This window comes from Lagopus muta, chromosome Z (genome assembly GCF_023343835.1).
Source record: "Lagopus muta isolate bLagMut1 chromosome Z, bLagMut1 primary, whole genome shotgun sequence".
NCBI classification, from domain to species: domain Eukaryota; kingdom Metazoa; phylum Chordata; class Aves; order Galliformes; family Phasianidae; genus Lagopus; species Lagopus muta.
The window spans coordinates 17,769,043-17,787,906 of record NC_064472.1 but is presented as its reverse complement, the minus strand read 5'-3'; the positions used below and the strand labels follow the sequence as shown (position 1 = coordinate 17,787,906).

At 37.7% G+C, this 18,864-nt stretch overlaps 1 protein-coding gene across 2 annotated transcripts in view; it reads left to right on the top strand.

Moving 5' to 3' along the window:
* The window catches only part of PLPP1 (phospholipid phosphatase 1), a 53,296-nt gene that overhangs the window by 10,561 nt on the left and 23,871 nt on the right, over window positions 1-18,864 (top strand). Inside the window, exons 2-3 of one of the 2 annotated variants that reach the window (XM_048932397.1) lie at window positions 12,506-12,657; window positions 16,036-16,316. In XM_048932397.1, the coding sequence (XP_048788354.1) occupies window positions 12,506-12,657; window positions 16,036-16,316 (433 nt within the window). Of the gene's footprint in view, window positions 1-3,174; window positions 3,330-12,505; window positions 12,658-16,035; window positions 16,317-18,864 lie in introns of both variants that reach the window. The other variant, XM_048932396.1, reaches the window with a different exon arrangement.

The following is an 18,864-nucleotide window of genomic DNA, read 5'->3' as shown; positions in this document are numbered from 1 at the left end:
TCTGGGAGTGGAGGAGGCTGAGACGGATCTCACTAGTGTCTATAAATACCTGAAGGAGGGGTACCAAGAAGGCAGAGCAGGCTCTTTCCAGTGGTGCCCAGAGCCTGGACAAGAGGTAGTTGTCACAGACTATACTCCTACCCTGTTTCACATGTTTTCTTCCTTATGGGCTTTTTTCATCTCATTTTGTACCACCGGATGTGGATAAATAAATGCAAGATCCTTGAATGCTATTTATATTACTGTGTGCTGTCTGTATGTTCCCACTGGAAGCTAGGCTTCAAGTGACTTGAACCTAGAAGATTGATTTCTATTTTCTTGTGAATTCAGTGTAGTCCAGTGTAACTATTTTGGGTAGCTTGGCTTTGTGCAATGTATACTGCCTTGTTCTTAGTAGGTCTAGCCGTAAACTTGAAGCTGTGTCTGCCCTCCAGCTCCTGCTTGGTCTTTACAAAGTCTGAGAGTCTTGCTATCTTCAGTCTCCATCCTGTGTTCTTTTCTACTCTAGTCCATGTGTTTGAGGCTTTGTAACTACTCTGTCATTGTTGAAGACTCCAAATTTCTAAGGTCCTTTTTTTCTATTTGATTTCTGGGGTTAGCATATGTTGTCAGAACTGGAGCAGTAGTTCCTTGCTGCTGTCAAAACAGCCTGGAATCTGTTGGTCCCTGGCAGTTGACTAGATCAACTAGGAGAACTTTTAACGGAAAAGAGAAACCTGAGTTCTGAGCTGAAATATGGGGAGCTTCCAGAAGCAATCCTTTACTGCTGAAAGCCATGAGATAGGGTAGATACTTGGAAATTACTTCTGGCTAGGAAAAGGGGAAGAAGAGGTGCATTGTGAAGAGGGCAAGGTATGGGCATTGGTGTACAAGATTGCCTTTTAGCTTTGTAATCTTGTGTTTGATTGTGGTCATCCTTTCCTCCAGTTTGTAAAAGCTAATGGATCTGAACACATGCACATGCAGTCAGCTTCCATAAAGGCCACGGAGAAGTTTGGCATCTGTAACAGTAATACTGGTCTGTTACGAACATTAATGTTATTTTCTATTGTGAAAACTTTGGGACTGTTTCTCTGAAGTGTCTCTCCCTATAAAATGAGCAGTAGTAAAAATACTGCTACTATTTTGGCATTGGTTAAATTTCTACTAAACATTATTTTCCAAAATCTGCTAATCCACTGCTGGAAAACAGCATATCATTTAGATTTCAATAACAATTTTAACAGTAGTGTAAGAAATGAGCATTGGCAGCTAGTGTTGAATGTATAACCTGTTTCTTCATGTTCTTCTGCTTTTGAGTGCACGGATGAATTTTGCAGTCACTTTTGTGAAACTGTCCTCATCTGACTCCACTCGCTGTTTTTCCTCCCCATTTCACAACTGCCCAGTCTTAATTTAAACCTACTTTTCTTAATTTAAACTCTAGATTATGTACCACATGTGCTTTTAATAATGTAACCAAATCACTTTATTTTAACGAAAATATGCATGGTCCTTTTATGTTGTTGAAAAAGATGTAGAAATAAACAAAAATGTTAGAAGAAATACTTAAATGTAGAGGCACCAGAAGAATCTGGATAATTTTTATGCAGAAATTCTCACAAACTATTATTTTTCTCATTAAGTTTGTTTATGAGAAGTCTATTTAGTGGGGAAAAAAAAAAACACCTTCTACAGTTCACTCATAATTTAATGAAAACTTGTCTCTTAAATGAAAACTGAGAACAACCTTGTCAGAAACTTTTCTTAATTGGAGAGAGAAAAATAAAAAAAATAAAGTGCCCTCAAGCTTGTATCTTAACTGGGTTACAGAGTGAGTAATTCTCTCCTGTTGCAGCTGCACTACAAAAAGCCTCTTTATATTCAAATGAAAAGTTATTTTGCTGGTAGGCTTAAAATGCTGCTTCTCACACTCTTATTTTCTTTTTGCTTGGTTAATGGCTCTCTTCCAATTCCTAAATAAATCTTTATTAATTAAAAAAAAAAAAAAAAAAAAAAAAGAAACCAGAACTGTAAACCTTTGTACATTAGTGGCAAGAAACCTGGGATCTGTGAAGTAGGAATCCTGTGATATTTGCAAGTCCTAGAGTGTCTTCCAGCTTCTGACTGGGACACTTGGAGAATATATTTTGGCAGCTGGCAAAATGAAATAACCTATCCCAATGAACCTAAACTCAAGCACCTTGAGAGACAAGCCAAGCAAAGCACAGAATCTTTTTGTAAGCTTTTGTAAGAAGCAGGTGATGCTGGCTTAAAAAAAATGAATAAAAAATTAAAAAACATTGAGTTGAAAATGTCATGGACAGTACTGGGGGGGGGAGGAGGGGAACCTCAAAACCTTTTGATGTTGTAGCAGTTTTGGGTTTTTTTTGGGGGGGGGGGAGTAAGGGGGGGATTAAAAAGTCTTACGTAGTTACCTTCTGAAGAGCATCAGTTAGCATTTAAAGAAAAGTGAGGATGTGATTATTTCCACACGTGACCTACTTGGTAGTATTTTGGTAACTGTTCCAGAAGATAATGCTCTTGCATATTTTGTACAGTACTGCTGTGTAAATGCAACTTTTAAAACTAAAAATCCTATTGCCAGTCCTAAATGTCCCTATCTCCTGTTGGTGTCTCTGAAGTTCTCTTATCTTACCTGCATGAAACATACTTGCATGAAATCTTTAACTACCCTCCTCAAAAGAAAAAAGAAACACAAAAAAAGCCCACAAAAAGCACAGACTGTATGTATCTCTGTAAATACTGGCCAGATTATGTAGAACAGGGCTGGTAATTTAGATACAAGCCAATGTCATAGGTTGGTGGTGAAGGAAAGGACATAAAAGGGCAAATAGAAGGCAGCGTACCCTCAATAGCTGGCTGGTCAGGTGAGTGGCAAATACTGTTCTTAAGGATAACCTTGGTTCAGTGTGTGAGGATTTTAAAAGCTCTACTAAACTTCTACGTCTGGTGGGTGATATCAGAATCTTTCTGAAGTGAGCAAATATATGGTAAATTTCTATGAAAAGGATTTGGTAAATATGTATGTTGCATGATCATTTACTGTGACGTGGGAAATTTGAGTTTTGCATGTTTGGTATCTTCTTCCATGCATGTTTAAAAATGTTTTTTGATTTAACCACATGTATTGTTTTTTGTTTTTGTTGTTTTTGTTTCTCCTTCCCCCAACAGCTGGCTTACCTCTTGGTGTTCTAAACTTGGCCAAAATAAAACCGTATCAGAGAGGCTTTTTCTGTAATGATGACAGCATCAAGTATCCGTTCCATGACAGTACCATCACATCCACTGTCCTCTACACAGTGGGGTTCACCCTGCCCATTTTATCTGTAAGTAGCTAATATATAGGAAGCATTGGTGATGGGAGTAAAATGAATACATTCCAAGATTAAAGCACTATGACTTTACTGAGTTGAAGCCAACAGAGAGGTTATAAAGGGAAAGTCCTGTATATATGGGATCTTATTTATAAATGATCATATGCATGTGAAAGATGCAGTTAGCTACTGCTGTCTGCACAGAAAATCCAGTACTAATCTCTAACTGCTAGTAACTCTAATCTTATTTGCTTCAGGAACAGCAACAACAAAGAAATAGATTTGCTGCATTAGTGAGCCTAGTTCATTATCTTTGGGGAGAAAAATAGTACAGACTTCCGAAGTTCTATGAGACAAATAATCTGTCTTTTGTTCACAGTGAGTTAGTCTGAATGTTTGTGGTGATAAGATTTCCACTTCAGTGGAGTACACAGATCTGTACTTAGTGAGTGTTGCTTTCATATACTTTCACTAAATTTGTCTAATTTGAACACCGTGGCTTGTGTTTAAAAAATGTGAGCACTCCTTAAACCCTTCAAAATGGGATACAGAAGCTGGAAAATACAGAGGCTTGCAGAAAAGAGGCTTAGTCTTTTGTCCTTTGAAGACCACATGATTTGTACAAAGAATATTTTTAACACTGCAGTAGATTTCTTAAGAATATTTCAAGCCTGATTTTTAGACAAGTTTTAGTACAGTTTTAGAGAACCAAAATCTAACTACTCAGAAGTTCAGGCTAAAGATTATTCCATCTTGTCTGTTTGCAGTGGTTGACCAAACAATATTAGAGAGTCATAATCATTTCTGGTCTTCTGAGAAATTTGAATGTCCAGTTAATCAGGAGAAAATTCAGGCTGCCCATAGAGGTTGTGGGGTCTACTTCTCTGGAGACATTCAAAACCCACTTGGATGTAATCCTGTGTGACCTGATCTAGGTGTTCCTGCTCTGGCAGGGGGATTGGGCTGGGTGATCTTTTAAGGTCCCTTCCAATCCCTGACATTCTGTGAATCTGTGAAAAGTATATGTTGAACTGATTAAAGAACGGGATAGTCATTTAAAACATGTCTGAAATCTGTATACCTTATTACTCAAACTTTAAATGCCTGTTTATTAAAGTTGCAGAGAAAGTGAATGAAAAAAATATAACATAATCACAGGATGGTCCAGTTTGGAAGTGACCTCAAGCATCATGAATTTTCAACCCCCCTGCCATAGGCAAGGCCACCAATCTCCCCATTTGAAGCGGTTCTCAGCAACCTCACAGCAGCAGAACAGAATGGAAGTGCTCTGAGGCACCAACAGAATTGTCATCAGTTCCATTCAGTTCCATTTCTTGAGAAAAGCAGTCTGAATCTGTCAATTTGCTATACATTCTTTTTCACAAGCATTCATGTGTGTCTAAATTGATGAGTAGAAGTGAACTAGCAATAGCATTCCCAAGCAGTGTTGAACTTCTGAAGAGGCACTTCAATTACTTTAAATTATGCGTTGAATTGCTTGATTATTTTTTCTTTAAGCTTCGCTGTCATATTTAAAGGATTTATTTCTGTAGTAGAAAGTCAGCTTTTCTCTTTTTTTTTTTTTTTTTTTCCCCTCTTATTTTCTCTCTAAAATGGGAGAGGAACTCTTGACCTTATGGTAAACGTACCTAACCATAAACTTCCAGTAATTGGTGAAGACTACTACTGCAATTTCAATTGACAACGTCTCTGAAATTATAAATTTGAATAAGACTTATCAGAACAGAATAATCTCTAATAACATTTTGCTTCTGTTGCACTTGTAGGATTCTCATAGTAAAATTTTATTACGTCTGTTCAAAGAGTTGGAACATGTAACTATCATTTCCAAAATACATGTGTTGTAGGGAGAGGGGAGGAAACATTTGAGGTATTTCTAAGCCAATGAACTCCTTATAAAATATCACTTTCATAAAGTAGTGGAAGTTATAGAATAAAAGCTAATTACAGTATTTTCTGAAAAGATCTGACTTTGAAGCTGATGGGACTCTATCGAAGCAAGGGATATCTAAATTGTATTTGTATTTCATTGCTGGAACTTGGAAGGAAAAGAGAATAGGGTTGTAGGATGAATTCTGGAATTGTCTGTAGGCAGTTCTTTGACCTTTTGCAAGAGGTGAAGACTAACCTTCGTGCCCACTGAAAATTTAAGAGCTAAGGCAAACTGTTCAGACCTAAGTTTCTGTTGCTGAATTTTAGGTGGAGTCCAACTGAATGCTGCTTAATTTCAAGCTTGTCATTATCAAGTGGAAGGAGGAAATCTGACCTGGCTGGGAACAGGAGAATCAGACGTTCGGGCTGATTTCTTCCACTGGACAGTCTCATTGGAGGCTTGAGATTTGATTGCAAGGCAGCATAAGTTTTTGGAAGTCAAAGTCTTCAGCAATGACAGAGCTGACTCACAAAAGTGTATTGGAAGTAGCTCTGATTATCTATACCTAGTCAACATCTTATCCTGGCAATAAGACTTTTGTGAACGGATCTGACTTAAAAATAAATTCACACCAGTAATAGTATCTAATGCTAAGCAAGGAAAAGCTGATAAATTGCATTTCTGTGCAATCTTTGTCCTCATACTAAACTTGAACAGGACACATGTTTTTTAAGTTGGACTTAACCTCAGCTCTGTCTCCTCACGAAATAGAAAGAACTTGTGGGAAGAAGTTGAGGAAAACAAGAAAAAAAGATATCTGCATTATGGAAAGCAAATGGTTATTTGGATAGTCTGTCTTTCAGCCTCTGGCTCACCTGATCACACTTGCTGTTCTGCCTTATGCAGAAAATTACTTGTGAAGAGAGCTGGGCTTTTTACCCTTTTCTTCTGCATGAAGTGAATGACAAAATATTGCAGTTGATCTTGATGAGCCAAGGATTAATGACATAATTCCACTTCTTGCTAGGTGCCCTCTTTAGCTATAATTTTCTTTTTAAGAAATAGAAAGTAGAGTTGTCCCGTTACCTGAGGAAATGGAAGTCTAACTTTGTCTGCAAAGAGCTGTGTGATACCTTTACCATCCTGCAGAATGTGAGTGATTGTATGGAGTGATTCTCTGCTGTGAAGCCTTGATCAAGTTGTCACAAAGCACATATTTCCAGGCAGGATTTCTGGTGTTGTACAGATAAACACTACGGATGTTTTTGCTGACAACTTGTAGTGAATCTCTAAAAATATGCAGGGGAAGTGTTTAACTTACACTCTGATTTGAATTTCTGGTGTAAGGAGACAATCTTAGTTTTTTCTATGGAATCTTTTTCACAGGAAGATTAGATCTTTTCTAGTTTGTAGCTGTACTAGTGAAGTTGGCATTAGATTATAGGATTGAAGTGGTGGTGGTTTTGCTGTCTTTATTCTTTGTCTCAGCCTGCAGAGACAAATCATTTTAATTTTGTTGCCTTTCTCTGTAGAAAAACCATAGTTATCCAGTGCTTGTGCATAGATGTAGGAACGTGATCAAGACAGAAACATGAAAAGAATAGACTTCTGCAGAGTATTTACTGAAAAGTAAAAATACAATCAGTCAGAAATTGTAACAGCTTGAGTGGAAGTCTAATCCATTAGATTGGATGACTGCATTGGACAAGAGAAGTATGTGATGTAACTAGGAAATACTTAGTCTTATCAAGCTGAACTACTTGTATTTTTACTTACTGAATTCTGTCTGAAAGACTGTTTCAGAATATTCACCTTATAGTGTATATTTGTAACAGCTGTTTGTATTTGTTGTTCTTTAATTCTTGCTTTTTGATGGATTGCTATTGTATTATCTGTTGCCAATGCAATTAGTTGATTTACAGCCCTCGTGTTCTATTGTACTGTGCAAATTCCAACTCTTTTCATTTTTGAGATAATGAAGAATGTACTTTAGGAGTCCATCTGTCATCGTGTAAGATTAGATAAATTTGCAAACTGTTTGAATGCTGTATCAGAAAAAAATTGTTGTTGGCCATCTAATTAGGTTTTTCCAAAGGCACTAGCATTTCTCATGTCTGCTCTATTGCAGTAGTTACAACAGCCATAGGAAATAAAGCTTTTCCCCCTTAGATGAGCTCTGGGAGCTTGTCATTCCAACATATGAGTAATTAACTCTATGTGCATGACTCTGAACTTACTGTTTCACAAATCTCCTTGTGTTCCCATGTCCTTAGAGTAGTTTTTCAGATAAAACTGGAAGACCTTGCTCTTCCACTGTATCAAAGAATTGTCAACAAGAATTATTAATGAATTATATGCTGCATAACACTAGCTATCATGACTTGGACCTGAGATTACCCTACTGCTAACCTTTTCCCAACCTTATAATTTTTCTTAGCATACCTTTTGTCATCTTCCTTGTAGGCATTTTCCTCACAATGTTACAAGTGACTTGGAAAATAAAGTATATGTATGAGGTGCTTTTTGGTGTTATTGTATGGGAAGTATTTGACAGAGAGAGAGCCTTTAATGACCCTTAGCAATCTCTACTTTGCACTTAAAAGATAACTCCCTATTATTATTATTTTACTTTCATGTGAAACTTTGAACCCAATTAATTATTTTTTTTTAGTAATTCTTTTTTTTTTTTAATGTTGCCAGACTTTTCCCTTTGAAATTGCAGCTTGTTTGAGGGGAAAAAACTGATATCTGTAGAAAAAGTAGGGCTTTTCCTTTCACATGGCTTGACAATGTGCAAGTACGCAAAATGAACAGAGGTGTTTCCTTCCCCCCCCCCCCCCCCCCTTCTCCCCTGCCCCACCTTAGTGATCCACTGTTGAACCTCTTTCTCCTTGAGAAAAAAATTTTGTGCATTTTAGGCGGATAAATCTCCTGACTAGGAAGTATAACAGCTCTAAAACCTGTAACATTTGGTCTGTGATTTTGTTAAGAAGATCTTGATGTTGATGACAACTATACTGTTATGAACACAGTGTCACTTAATCTTCAGTCATTTCTAGTCCTCTGCAGGCTTCATAATTTAGAAATTGCTGCCATAAAGTGAAAGCTCATTCCTATCCTCTGGAACTGGTATCTGTGAGGGTAAAATAAGTAACATGTCTATCACAGTTGTAGGGCTAACTTTGTGCTTCTTGTACTAAGAGGCATGTCTCTTTCAGTGCTTTTATGTCACTTCCACTGCTTTTTTTGCTTGTATCTGTGAAAGCCAAACTTGCGCTGCAAAAGTACTTAAGATGTGCCTTTGAAAGGATTTCAGTTTACATACTGAGCTTGGTTTTAGGGGATTTCTTGATCTGTTTTTAAAAAATCAAACCTTGGATCTTTTAAAAATCAAACTTTGGATCATTTAAAAACAGAACAAAAGCCCAAATATTGAGCTATTTTTCTTCTTGTCAGAAACAGTAGTTACCCCTCTGATTTGAATTCTTTGCTTTCCTTCCCTTGAAACCAGCTAGCAGCGAAATGAATTGTGTGTATTTAAAAGAAGAAAGTAGATTAAATATGCTGTATGGAGCATATTCTGAGGGAGTAGCTACTGACATTGGATGGTACTTTAACCAAAAAGACCTCAAAACTAGTGTGATCGTGACTAGGAACTATCTTGGACTGAACAAATAGTAAATAACGATTGTGTGACTCTGGGTTTAATTGCATTAGATAAAAAAATCTTGATTAATCTTCTGATTGTATCTGATTGTCACCTCATTAAAAAAACTGTTCTTACAAAAATTAAAACTTAATTACTTCAAGTATTCATCGCTTCCCTAACACTGTTTAACTTTTCAAATTAATTCCAGGTAGATATCTAGAACTTTTAAGACTGTCTTTAATGAAATTGTTCTGTCCTACCTAAGTTTTACTGGATATGACTTTTGGAAATGTTGACTTTTGTGCTAAATAGGAGTGTTTGCAAACACTTAGTGATCTTCAGCTACCGAAGAGCTTCCTCAAAGCTGTCTAAAACAATTAATTCTGTAAATTCATACTTAAAACTGTTTTTTTGAGTAGTCCATTCAGAATTTGCAAGTTACAAGTGTACAACAATAGTTGCTGCTATGTTTTTTATCTCAGTAATAGTGCTTAGAATCCAGAAAGATTGGTGGAATTTTTTGGTCTAGAAAGAAGTTTGAGTGCTAGAGTGAAGTTCTTTAACCATGCTTTTTATTTTGCTAGATCAAGAGTCTGGTAAACTCAAGCAATGGAACATTAAACTGAATGATGTACCAAACTGATGAAAACGTGTCTCACTCAAGTGAGGGAAATGAAATTATGAAAGAGAAGACATTTTAACTTAATTTAGATGGTTCCTATTTGCTTAAAAAGCAAAACAACCACAAACTTTAACTTGTTCACTTAAACTTAACTATTCTGTTTACACTGACTTGATATAGGATAATGCTGCAAGGAATTGCAGACTAATTACTGCATAAATTCAGTATTGCTGAAGAGTGGGCACACGTTTCAGACACCTTTTCTTTGCAAAAAAGAATGCAGTTTCAAAACACAACAAAATAAATATAACCCAAGCTCTCTGGAAGCTTGCTGATGATGAAAAACTGTAAGAGTGAGGTTGGGGTAGGAGGAAATGAGGAGTAAGTCGCCTTGATGCTATTTTTCATAAAGCATACTTTTAAGAAGAGTAATACATAGCTGGTGACCTGGTGCCAGAGACAACACCTGACTAGGAGAGCAGAGACTTTAGGTTTTGATAACCATCCAGACATGGTCCTGGGTGCCCTGGTCTGGGTGTCCTTCCTGGGTAGGAGTTGGACCACATGGACCCAGAAGTCCCTCAGCCATTCTGTGACTTGTGTTTTTAGGCTGAACTCAATTTTGTGAGCAACAGCTTTCCTGCGATTGAATCTAATCTAAAAGAGTAAACCTGTAAAAATCACCAGTGTGAAAATAAGCCTTTTTCTTTATATCTTTACATCTTTTTTTTTTTTTTTTTTTTAGATCTAAAGAAGTATCAAATCTTCATATGTGCAGAGCAAAAACAGAATTTTAATTCCGTCACTCTTTGTCATGTTAACAATCAGCAGGTTCACTCATGTCACACAATGTAGCTAATTACCAAACAGCTGATGATGTAGAGGTATGCTGTCATAACACCAGCACAGGGGGAGGGCAGAAATGAGGGCTGTGGTGTCTTCCAAATCCATTTTGTTCTTATTAAGATGAATGGACAGCTTTTTTTTTTTTTTTCCCCCACTGGTAGAAAGGCTGTGTTTGCACAGCACAGCTGAGCTCTCAGGGTTCTCTGCTGGCGGGTATCTGAATGGTTCAGTGTTTTGGATAGGCTTTGGCTTGGCTCAGCTCTTAACCTGTGCTTCTGTCCTTTTTCTGTTCCGCTGGTGTGCCTGGATGGCTTCCAGCACTAGGTCAATCATAGTCTCTCTGGTGTGGAACTGGTAATAGCTCCTTTTCACAGTGGCAGGTTTTTTCTTCCCTGGAAGTAACAGGAAGTTCTGCATGCTATTAAATTTTATAACTAGCAATACAGAGTACATCTGATTGTGATGTGCCCAAGTATCCCAGCTGGGTGCTACCAGGAGCTCTAAACTACTGCACTATGGCTGTGCTGTATCACACTCATTAGGGATCACTTCAAGGAAGTTCTCATCTTGTGAGTCATTAGCTTGTTGTTTGTTCTTCTAGTTTTAAAGTGGAGCATTTATTTAAAACACTTACTTCAACATAATGTGAAGAGCAAGATCTGAAGCAAATCACTGGTGTAGCTGAATTACTCCTCATCCGTGCCTGGCCCAAGAGTCAGGCTTAGTTTGGAGGACTTTGGTGGAGATTAAAAAGGGAGAAAGGATCCTTTTCAAAATCCTAAAGTTTTGGTTTTTTTTGTTTTTTTTTTTTTTTTTAAACCTGAGCATTAACTTGGTGTGCCCCTGCTCTTCCTACCACTCAATTCTTCTACTACTTGATTGCTATGTTTTTCTTTTTTAATCCATCCGTTTTTTTCCTCCCTGCATTTTTTTTTTCTTTTTTTAATTCTTTCTATATTTACTTTTTTTTTCAAGTGTTTGTAGACACTTGAGGGTGGTTGATGTGTGTATATGGTAAGGAAGAGCTGGATTGTGTCTCCTCAGAACCTCTGTTAGGGGAAATGTGACTTCAGCAGCATCCTTCTGGCAGGCAGCAAAGAGGCTGGTTTTTATCCTTGTGATAAGGATGGTAGATTGGTAGATAACAAACACTTTCTCCCTGCAGATGTTCTTTAACTCTAAGCTGGTATGCATTTTGTATGTGATATTAATGAATTTTAAGCTAGTGCTCTTAAACACTTAATGTCACTAAATCAAAAAAAGACAGTTTTGTTCAATGTTCCTGGTAGCCTCCCACTACTTTTTTATTATACAGTCACTTCTTTCTGAGGTAGTTCATCCCCATACAGGCAGTGCCTGCGGAGTCTGTGTGTGTCAAGTCTGAAGGATCAGGCTTAGAAAATGTGACTATACTTGTTTGTGGGAATTTTTGCTCTATTTTGAGCTTCTTGTGAACTTTGCTTTCAAATGACCAGTTTTAGTTAGTGTTGCAGGTCTCCTGAGCTACAAACAATTTCATCTTCATCTTGTGCTTAGGGTGAGTCAGAAACTTCTTTTGTGGAAGATAGGAATAATATCTCCAAGCCTGAGGCTGTTGGGCATGTGCAGTGACCACATTGTTCCTTGGACCTGTCCAGTGAGTGTGTGAAGTGAGGAGGCTTCTTGTATGCACAAGTAGTCAACCCTTCCCCCCTTCCTAAAAACTCCCTCTGCTTTTGCACTCCCTGAGGAGCACGCATTTTCTGCTTTTATGAAATGAGAGTTTCTGCTCTCCTAATTTCTCAACCTGGCCAGAAAAGAGGTAAAGGGACAATTGTTGCTCACTGCAATGTAAGTGAATAGTGAATAACTGTGGCAGTAGCAGCAAATTGAGTAATTCAGTGGCTGTCACTGAACTGTTTACTCATTCATGGTTTCAGACTGCTTTCATGCTTGATGTGCTACAAATATGAAGGTGAAAGAAATCCTATCTTCCTTCCTTATGCTTGTATGTATGATTCAGCAGCCTTTCCAGGGAGCTGCAAAAACAAAAAGGCAGTCATCGGGCAAAGTGCATAACTTTCTGACTTGCTGCATGCCTCTTCCTCTTTATGCACTTCTCTTTGCATATTTGGGGGTGTAATAATCACTATAGATTTAATGTTGCTTTTGTAATGTATTTTTTTCCTTTTTGCTAGCTGGCTTGCCTTTTGCAATTCTCAGTTCAAGACGTATCCCCTTCCAGAGAGGAGTTTTCTGTAGTGATGAATCCATCCGCTATCCATACAAAGAGGACACCATTTCTTATAAGTTGTTAGCAGGAATAATTGTTCCTTTCAGTATAATTGTTGTAAGTTAAACTTTTTTTCATTGCATTTGGTTTCAGAGGGGGTGGGAAGGAGGGGGAATCTGTTAATACAGATCTCTAAAACTGTGTTCTGTAGGTTTTCCCAGCTTCAAAATAATGCCCTTCAACTAGGTATTGAAGCAGTAGTAATGGTGTTCTAAAAAAGATAACTTGATAAATTTCTGCTTTTTGAAGCCAAACAAATAGAATTGGAGAACAGAAAAAGAACATGGTAGAATTATGACAGTAGTTGTCTTTTTTTTTTAAGTTACTTAATTCTGTGGCTTGAGATACGGAAAATTAGTTCCTTATTGATTGAAAATAACACAGATGTGCACCAAATGACTGTCTTGAACATTCCTGTTCTGGGAACTGCTCTTTTCAGAAGACAATTCAGTATAACATATTAGACAGCTTTCCTACCTGCTGCACAATCATTGGAAGTTCTTCTATATGTGGAAGTATAACTTAAGTACAAACTTCTTGAATAAACTAATAATAGAAACCCTCAAAATTCTGACTTCAATCAGAACTAACCACAAACATAACCCTAGAAAAAAAGAATGAGTAGCCAGGGAATTTTTTTCCAGAAGTTGCACCTTCACACAGAATCCATTTATGTTTGAGTTAATGCCAGGGTTTACTTTTATTCTGCACCTCATTTGAATCAACTGAGTTCCTAAGGTTGTCTTCCTTTCACATTGAATCAGCAAACTGGTAATATTCCTGTGCAACTGCTAAGTATCCATTGAATGGGATGAGGCAGTTTAGGATCTCCCTCTTTGACTGCAACTCCTAGCTTAAATGAACTGATTCGAGCATATTTTAACTCTGCCCCTTGAGATTTAGTTGTACTCTGCCAGGTGAGCCAACGTAATAGCTTCTTATTGAGGAAAAAGTCAGGTTCCGCTTACAGCACTGTCTTTTGCCACCTACAGTGTCACGTCTGAATTGTGCAAGCTACTGGAAATCCTTAATCTGGTTGAAAATAGCTTTTAGCTTTCTGCTGGGTTGAGTGAAAGGGCTCCTGGAAGTGTAAGCAAGAAGTATCAGTGCTAATGCCTGAAGTGGCATGAACATGTCATCAATTGAGAGTAAGTCTGGAGCTCACCAGTTAACCGTTTCATGCCTTATATCTTGTGTGACTGCCCTCCAGGTGAGGTTTCAGCATCACAGTTCAGATATGTCAGGAAGCTTATATACTCAGTTCATTGTATCTATGTGCTGATTGTCATCAGAGTTGATCACGTTACAATTTGAGCAGAACTGAAACTTTCATGCCAGATAAGGTCTTTAGGTGTTTAACAATTTATCCAAGTATATTCTTGAAATTAAAACAGGAAAAGAAGCAGAATATTGGCTAACTGCTTCTCTGGGTTACAAATCAGAGAAAACTATGGCAGTCTGACTCTTGTACAAATACTCAAGACAGGGATTTTTTTCTAGGTTCAAACATGTCAACATGTAGGTTGTGTGCTCCTGGATGGGATCTTTTTTCCGTATCTGTAGAAATGTGAGGACTGGGAACCAGAACTGGCTTGCTCTGGTGTTTTTTTTTTTTTTTGTGAGTAGGAGGAAAGCCTATGGTTCAAGAACTTAAAAGAAATACAGCAAAAACTTTTTTTTACTGTTTGTTCAGTTAACTGGCAAGAGATCTGTGCTGGAAGATCTTGCCTTTTATGGTAGGACCACTTCTTTCACTCTGCTCATGCTGGTAGTCAGTACTCCATAAGAGCAGCCGTACTTGGTCACAGCTGAGGTCCATCTAGTTTATTTCATTTCAGCAGTGGTTAAAACAGAAGTAAGAAAGAACAGAAAAATACTTTCCTATTGGCCACTTTTAGATGAGGGCCTGTCTGAGTCAGAAAAGGCTTCAATGAACTTAGTAATTTTTAATGAATGATTTTCCTTTGATTTTTATCCAGTCTCCATGTGAGTCTGTATACATGCTTGTCTAATGAAGCCACCTTCAGAACATTTAGAGATCTTTTAGTGATGAAATGAAAACAGTCTTGCCAGAAAATCATCAAGTCAGACACTTAAAAGCAAGTATTAGTGTCTTATCCTCAGTGCTTTTATGTAGACCACTGCAGATGAATACTGTGAGTCCAGTGACGTAGCTGTAGTGATGTCACTTTTTGTCATCTCAACTGAGCCTTTCTTTAAGCTTTTCAGCCTTGTTCTTTTAATAGGATTAATTGTGGCTGTAATACTTTGTTTCAGTTTACTTCATTAAGAGGTATTCTCTAGGATTTGTTTTAAGAACATACTGACTTCTGTGCTTGAAATGTAGATTTTTTTTCAGCTTTTTGTCCTTGTTTTGGTGTTTCTCTGCTTCAGTTAATGTTCCAGCTGGGTGCAGAATGCAAAAAAATTGTTAGTGTTGTACCCTTATTAACATGTCTGCCTGCTTTACATGTGCGGAGCTACCGACAGCCACTTTCCTCAGGTGTCAGTGCCTTTTTGTACAGCTTAATTCACAGTCTCTGCCTTTCTGACATCATGGATGTGTCACTCTTGTAAGTGATAGATGGAGCTATCACTGAATCCTTAGGATTTTTGAAAGTGACTTTATACACATATATCTAATCTATTCCTGTAGAAAAGCCTTTCTATATAAAATGGGGCTGGCTGACTCATATCCAGCCACTCTGGATGAAATAGTAATATAAGCAGTGGGACTGAAGATTTATATACCTGTTCTAAGAAAAACATGCTTTCTGCCAAAGGCAGATGTTGGAGGAAAAAATCTCCTTTCCTATCAATACTTAATAAGTTCATGATGCATATACTTTGAACACGCAATATGAGAAATCCTTTGAGTTTTTTCTCCCCTAAAGATAAACTTTTCTTAAGGATTAGGAGGTTACTTTGTTTAAATAACTGGCCTTTCACATGTGAAAATCAAATTTAGATGCTTCAGAATGGTTTCTGGCTTCACAAAAAAACAAAAAACAAAAAACAACCAAACCAAAACAAAAAACCATGAAAAACCTGATAAGACAGAAGAATTCTGTTTAGCAGATACTAAAGTAGTGAAAAGTCAGTGTAGGATGGAATATAAAATTGAAGAGAATACTTTTCATCAGCTCTGTGTCAAACAGTATGAATGAATTTTACCCAGTGGAAGCTTTGTTGTAATAAATATTCTGAGAATCAGCTTACCTGTACAACTTGCTTTTATAAAGTGCAACGTGATGCAGAGTAGGACAAAAATGATTTATTTTAAATAATGTGTTTTAAAGTTTTAGAAATGATTACTATCAACTCCTAGGGAGCGTAAATTCTGCAACTCAATTTTCTTTAATCTGAAATGATATGCTTGATCATTAACAATAGTATTTTTTAAGTGATTAACTGCTGTCCTTCTTTCTCTTTCAGATAATCTTAGGAGAGTCTCTCTCTGTCTTTTATAACCATTTGCACTCAAACTCATTTGTCAGAAATAACTACGTAGCCACTATTTACAAAGCCATTGGAACCTTCATTTTTGGAGCAGCTGCTAGCCAGTCATTGACGGACATTGCCAAGTACTCCATAGGCAGACTGCGTCCTCACTTCCTTGCGGTGTGCCAGCCTGACTGGACACAGATCAACTGCAGTCTGGGTTACATTGAGAACTTCCCGTGCCAAGGAGACAAAGCAAAGATCAATGAAGGAAGGTGAGTCTAAGTGGTCTTGTAGGCTTGGTTTTGAGACCTCTTTCATGGCTTGGTAATGTCTTGGGTATGATGAGTTCATAGTGTATGAAATCACAGGTTCTGAACTGGACATGCTGACTGGGTAGTAATATAACTTGGGAGACTGAACACAGAAAAAATCTAAACTTTATTTACTTTTTTTTTTTTTTTAATTGATAGTGAGAAAACCACTTCCAGAGTAAAAATTTATAGTGTACTTAAAGTATGCTTGCTGTGCTGTTTTGATCTCTCTTTTCATCTCCTAAGCTGGGTGGAAGCTTAGTGATTTGGATAAGCATCACTGCATGTTTTGTTGAAAACATCAAATGAATACTACCATTTCAAGTACAACTGGGAGCCTGCTGAATTGCAGGAGGTCTTGAGTAAAGATACACTTGAATTATATTTGTGCACATATTTATGTTATAACATGAAGATGTTGCAGTGGAGTTCTGCTTGGTTGTCTACACTGATTAAGGTAGCACTGGATTTTAGTTAGTTCAAGTGAAGTTTTTACACTAGCCTGAACTTGATTATGCTAATTCTTGAATTCTGTATCTTCTTTTACTCTGAAAATGGTTGTCTTCAGCGTTTGGTAGCTTTAGCTTTCGCCCCTTGACAACTGCTGTGGTATACTTGCACTTCCATTAATACTGTTGGTTAAACTAAGCTGAGGATCACAATAAGTATACAAGTGTAAATATCATTCATATCTTGTTGAAAGCTGCATATGGAAGTTGATGTATATTACATTAAAATGTAATTTTTATTTAAATTAGAAATTCTTAAGTTGATGAGTGTGGGTATTAGTAAGTAGTGTTTTCCTACCTGCTGGTAGGAGAACCCTTTCTTCAGGCATTCTCTGGCATTTAAGTTAGTTTTGATGCAGAAGCTGGTGTGCAGTACTTCAAATAATTTTAGGCTGAGTGATTTATATAAAAATATGCTCTGAAACTTTTATGAAAGTATTGTTGTGTTCAATTCCAGCTAGTCGTGTGCAGAGCTTCTAATACTTATTCAGATGGGAGATTACAAAGCGATTACAAAGATGTGGATGTATTTTTAAATGTAGTTGTACTGTGGAAAAGAATACCATACTGTATAAGTTCATTATTGGATATACCTCTTGTTTTTAGTGTTTTAGAAAAGTAGTCTATGCAAGGATGAGTGTTCATGTCTCTGAATTAAGGGGTGGAGGGGAAAAACAAGTTGATCTCCTGTTAGTGGTGTGAGTAATTAATGTCAGTTCTCATAAACAGCACAAATGCATGTCTTGATATGATTGCCTTACAGATACTTTCTTTAGTATTATTAACGATAGTAACTTGCCAAATGGCTGTTTAATCTCTCACTTGAACAAAGCAGGGCCTGGTAGAACAGGGGTAGGTGTGCTGGGCTATTAAAATGATCGGCAATTTACCTGGATTCCTGAAAGAGGAGTAGGCATAGAGGATTCAGGAAGGACACGTGACTTCTCCATTCTTTGTTAGTCATAAGGCATACTTCCTAACTAGTCTGTGGCAGATTGTTCATGAATCTTGTTAGTGTTCATGCATTGGAAGGAGTTAATAGAAACCATAGATATTTCCCAGCAGGAGCTGTAAATAAATATTCTGCTATTTCTCTCTTAAGTGTACTTTACTATATTTGCTGGTTTCACTTGTCCAAAATGAGCTTGTAAGCTTGAATGTCTAGTGTAGTTATGTAGGTCACAGAATCGTAGGGGTTGGAAGGGACCTTCAGATATCGAGTCCAACCCCCCTGCCAAAGCAGGTTCCCTCACAGGTCGCACAAGTAGGTGTCTAGAATGGTCTTGAACATCTCCAGAGAAGGAGACTCCACCACCTCCCTGGGCAGCCTGTTCCAGTGCTCCGTCACCTCACTGTAAAGAAGTTCTTGCGCACATTTGTGCAGAACTTCCTATGCTGCAGTTTCCGGCCATTTCCCCTTGTCCTGTCTCCACTCACCACTGAAAAGAGTCCGGCCTCGCCATTCTGCCCCCCACACCTTAGATATTTATAGACCTGGATCAGGTCCCCTCTCAGTCTCCTCTTCTCAAGGCTGAACAGACCCAGTTCACTCAGCCTTTCTTCATAGGAGAGATGCTCCAGGCCCTTCACCATCTTTGTGGCCCTCCGCTGGACTCTTTCCAAGAGATCCCTGTCTTTTTTGTACTGGGGAGCCCAGAACTGGACGCAGTACTCCAGATGAGGCCTTACCAGGGCAGAGTAGAGGGGGAGTATGTTGAACACTGGGGAAAAACTCACGATAAACTCGTAATCAAGGTGCACAAACACGTGAGCAAAGGAGACAGAACAAACTTAAGGTACTGAAGAGTTGCGAATAATTTTTAGTTCTTAAACAATGTATTAGCTGCTATGTACAGCTTAATTTTTTTTTAATATTTCATTGAGGATTATGCTGTCACCTCTGTTTATTGTGTTACGAACTTGGTAACACAAACAACATACTACACCTGACCTTTACAAAAGGCTTTACTGAAACTGAGACTATTTGAACTTTATCCACA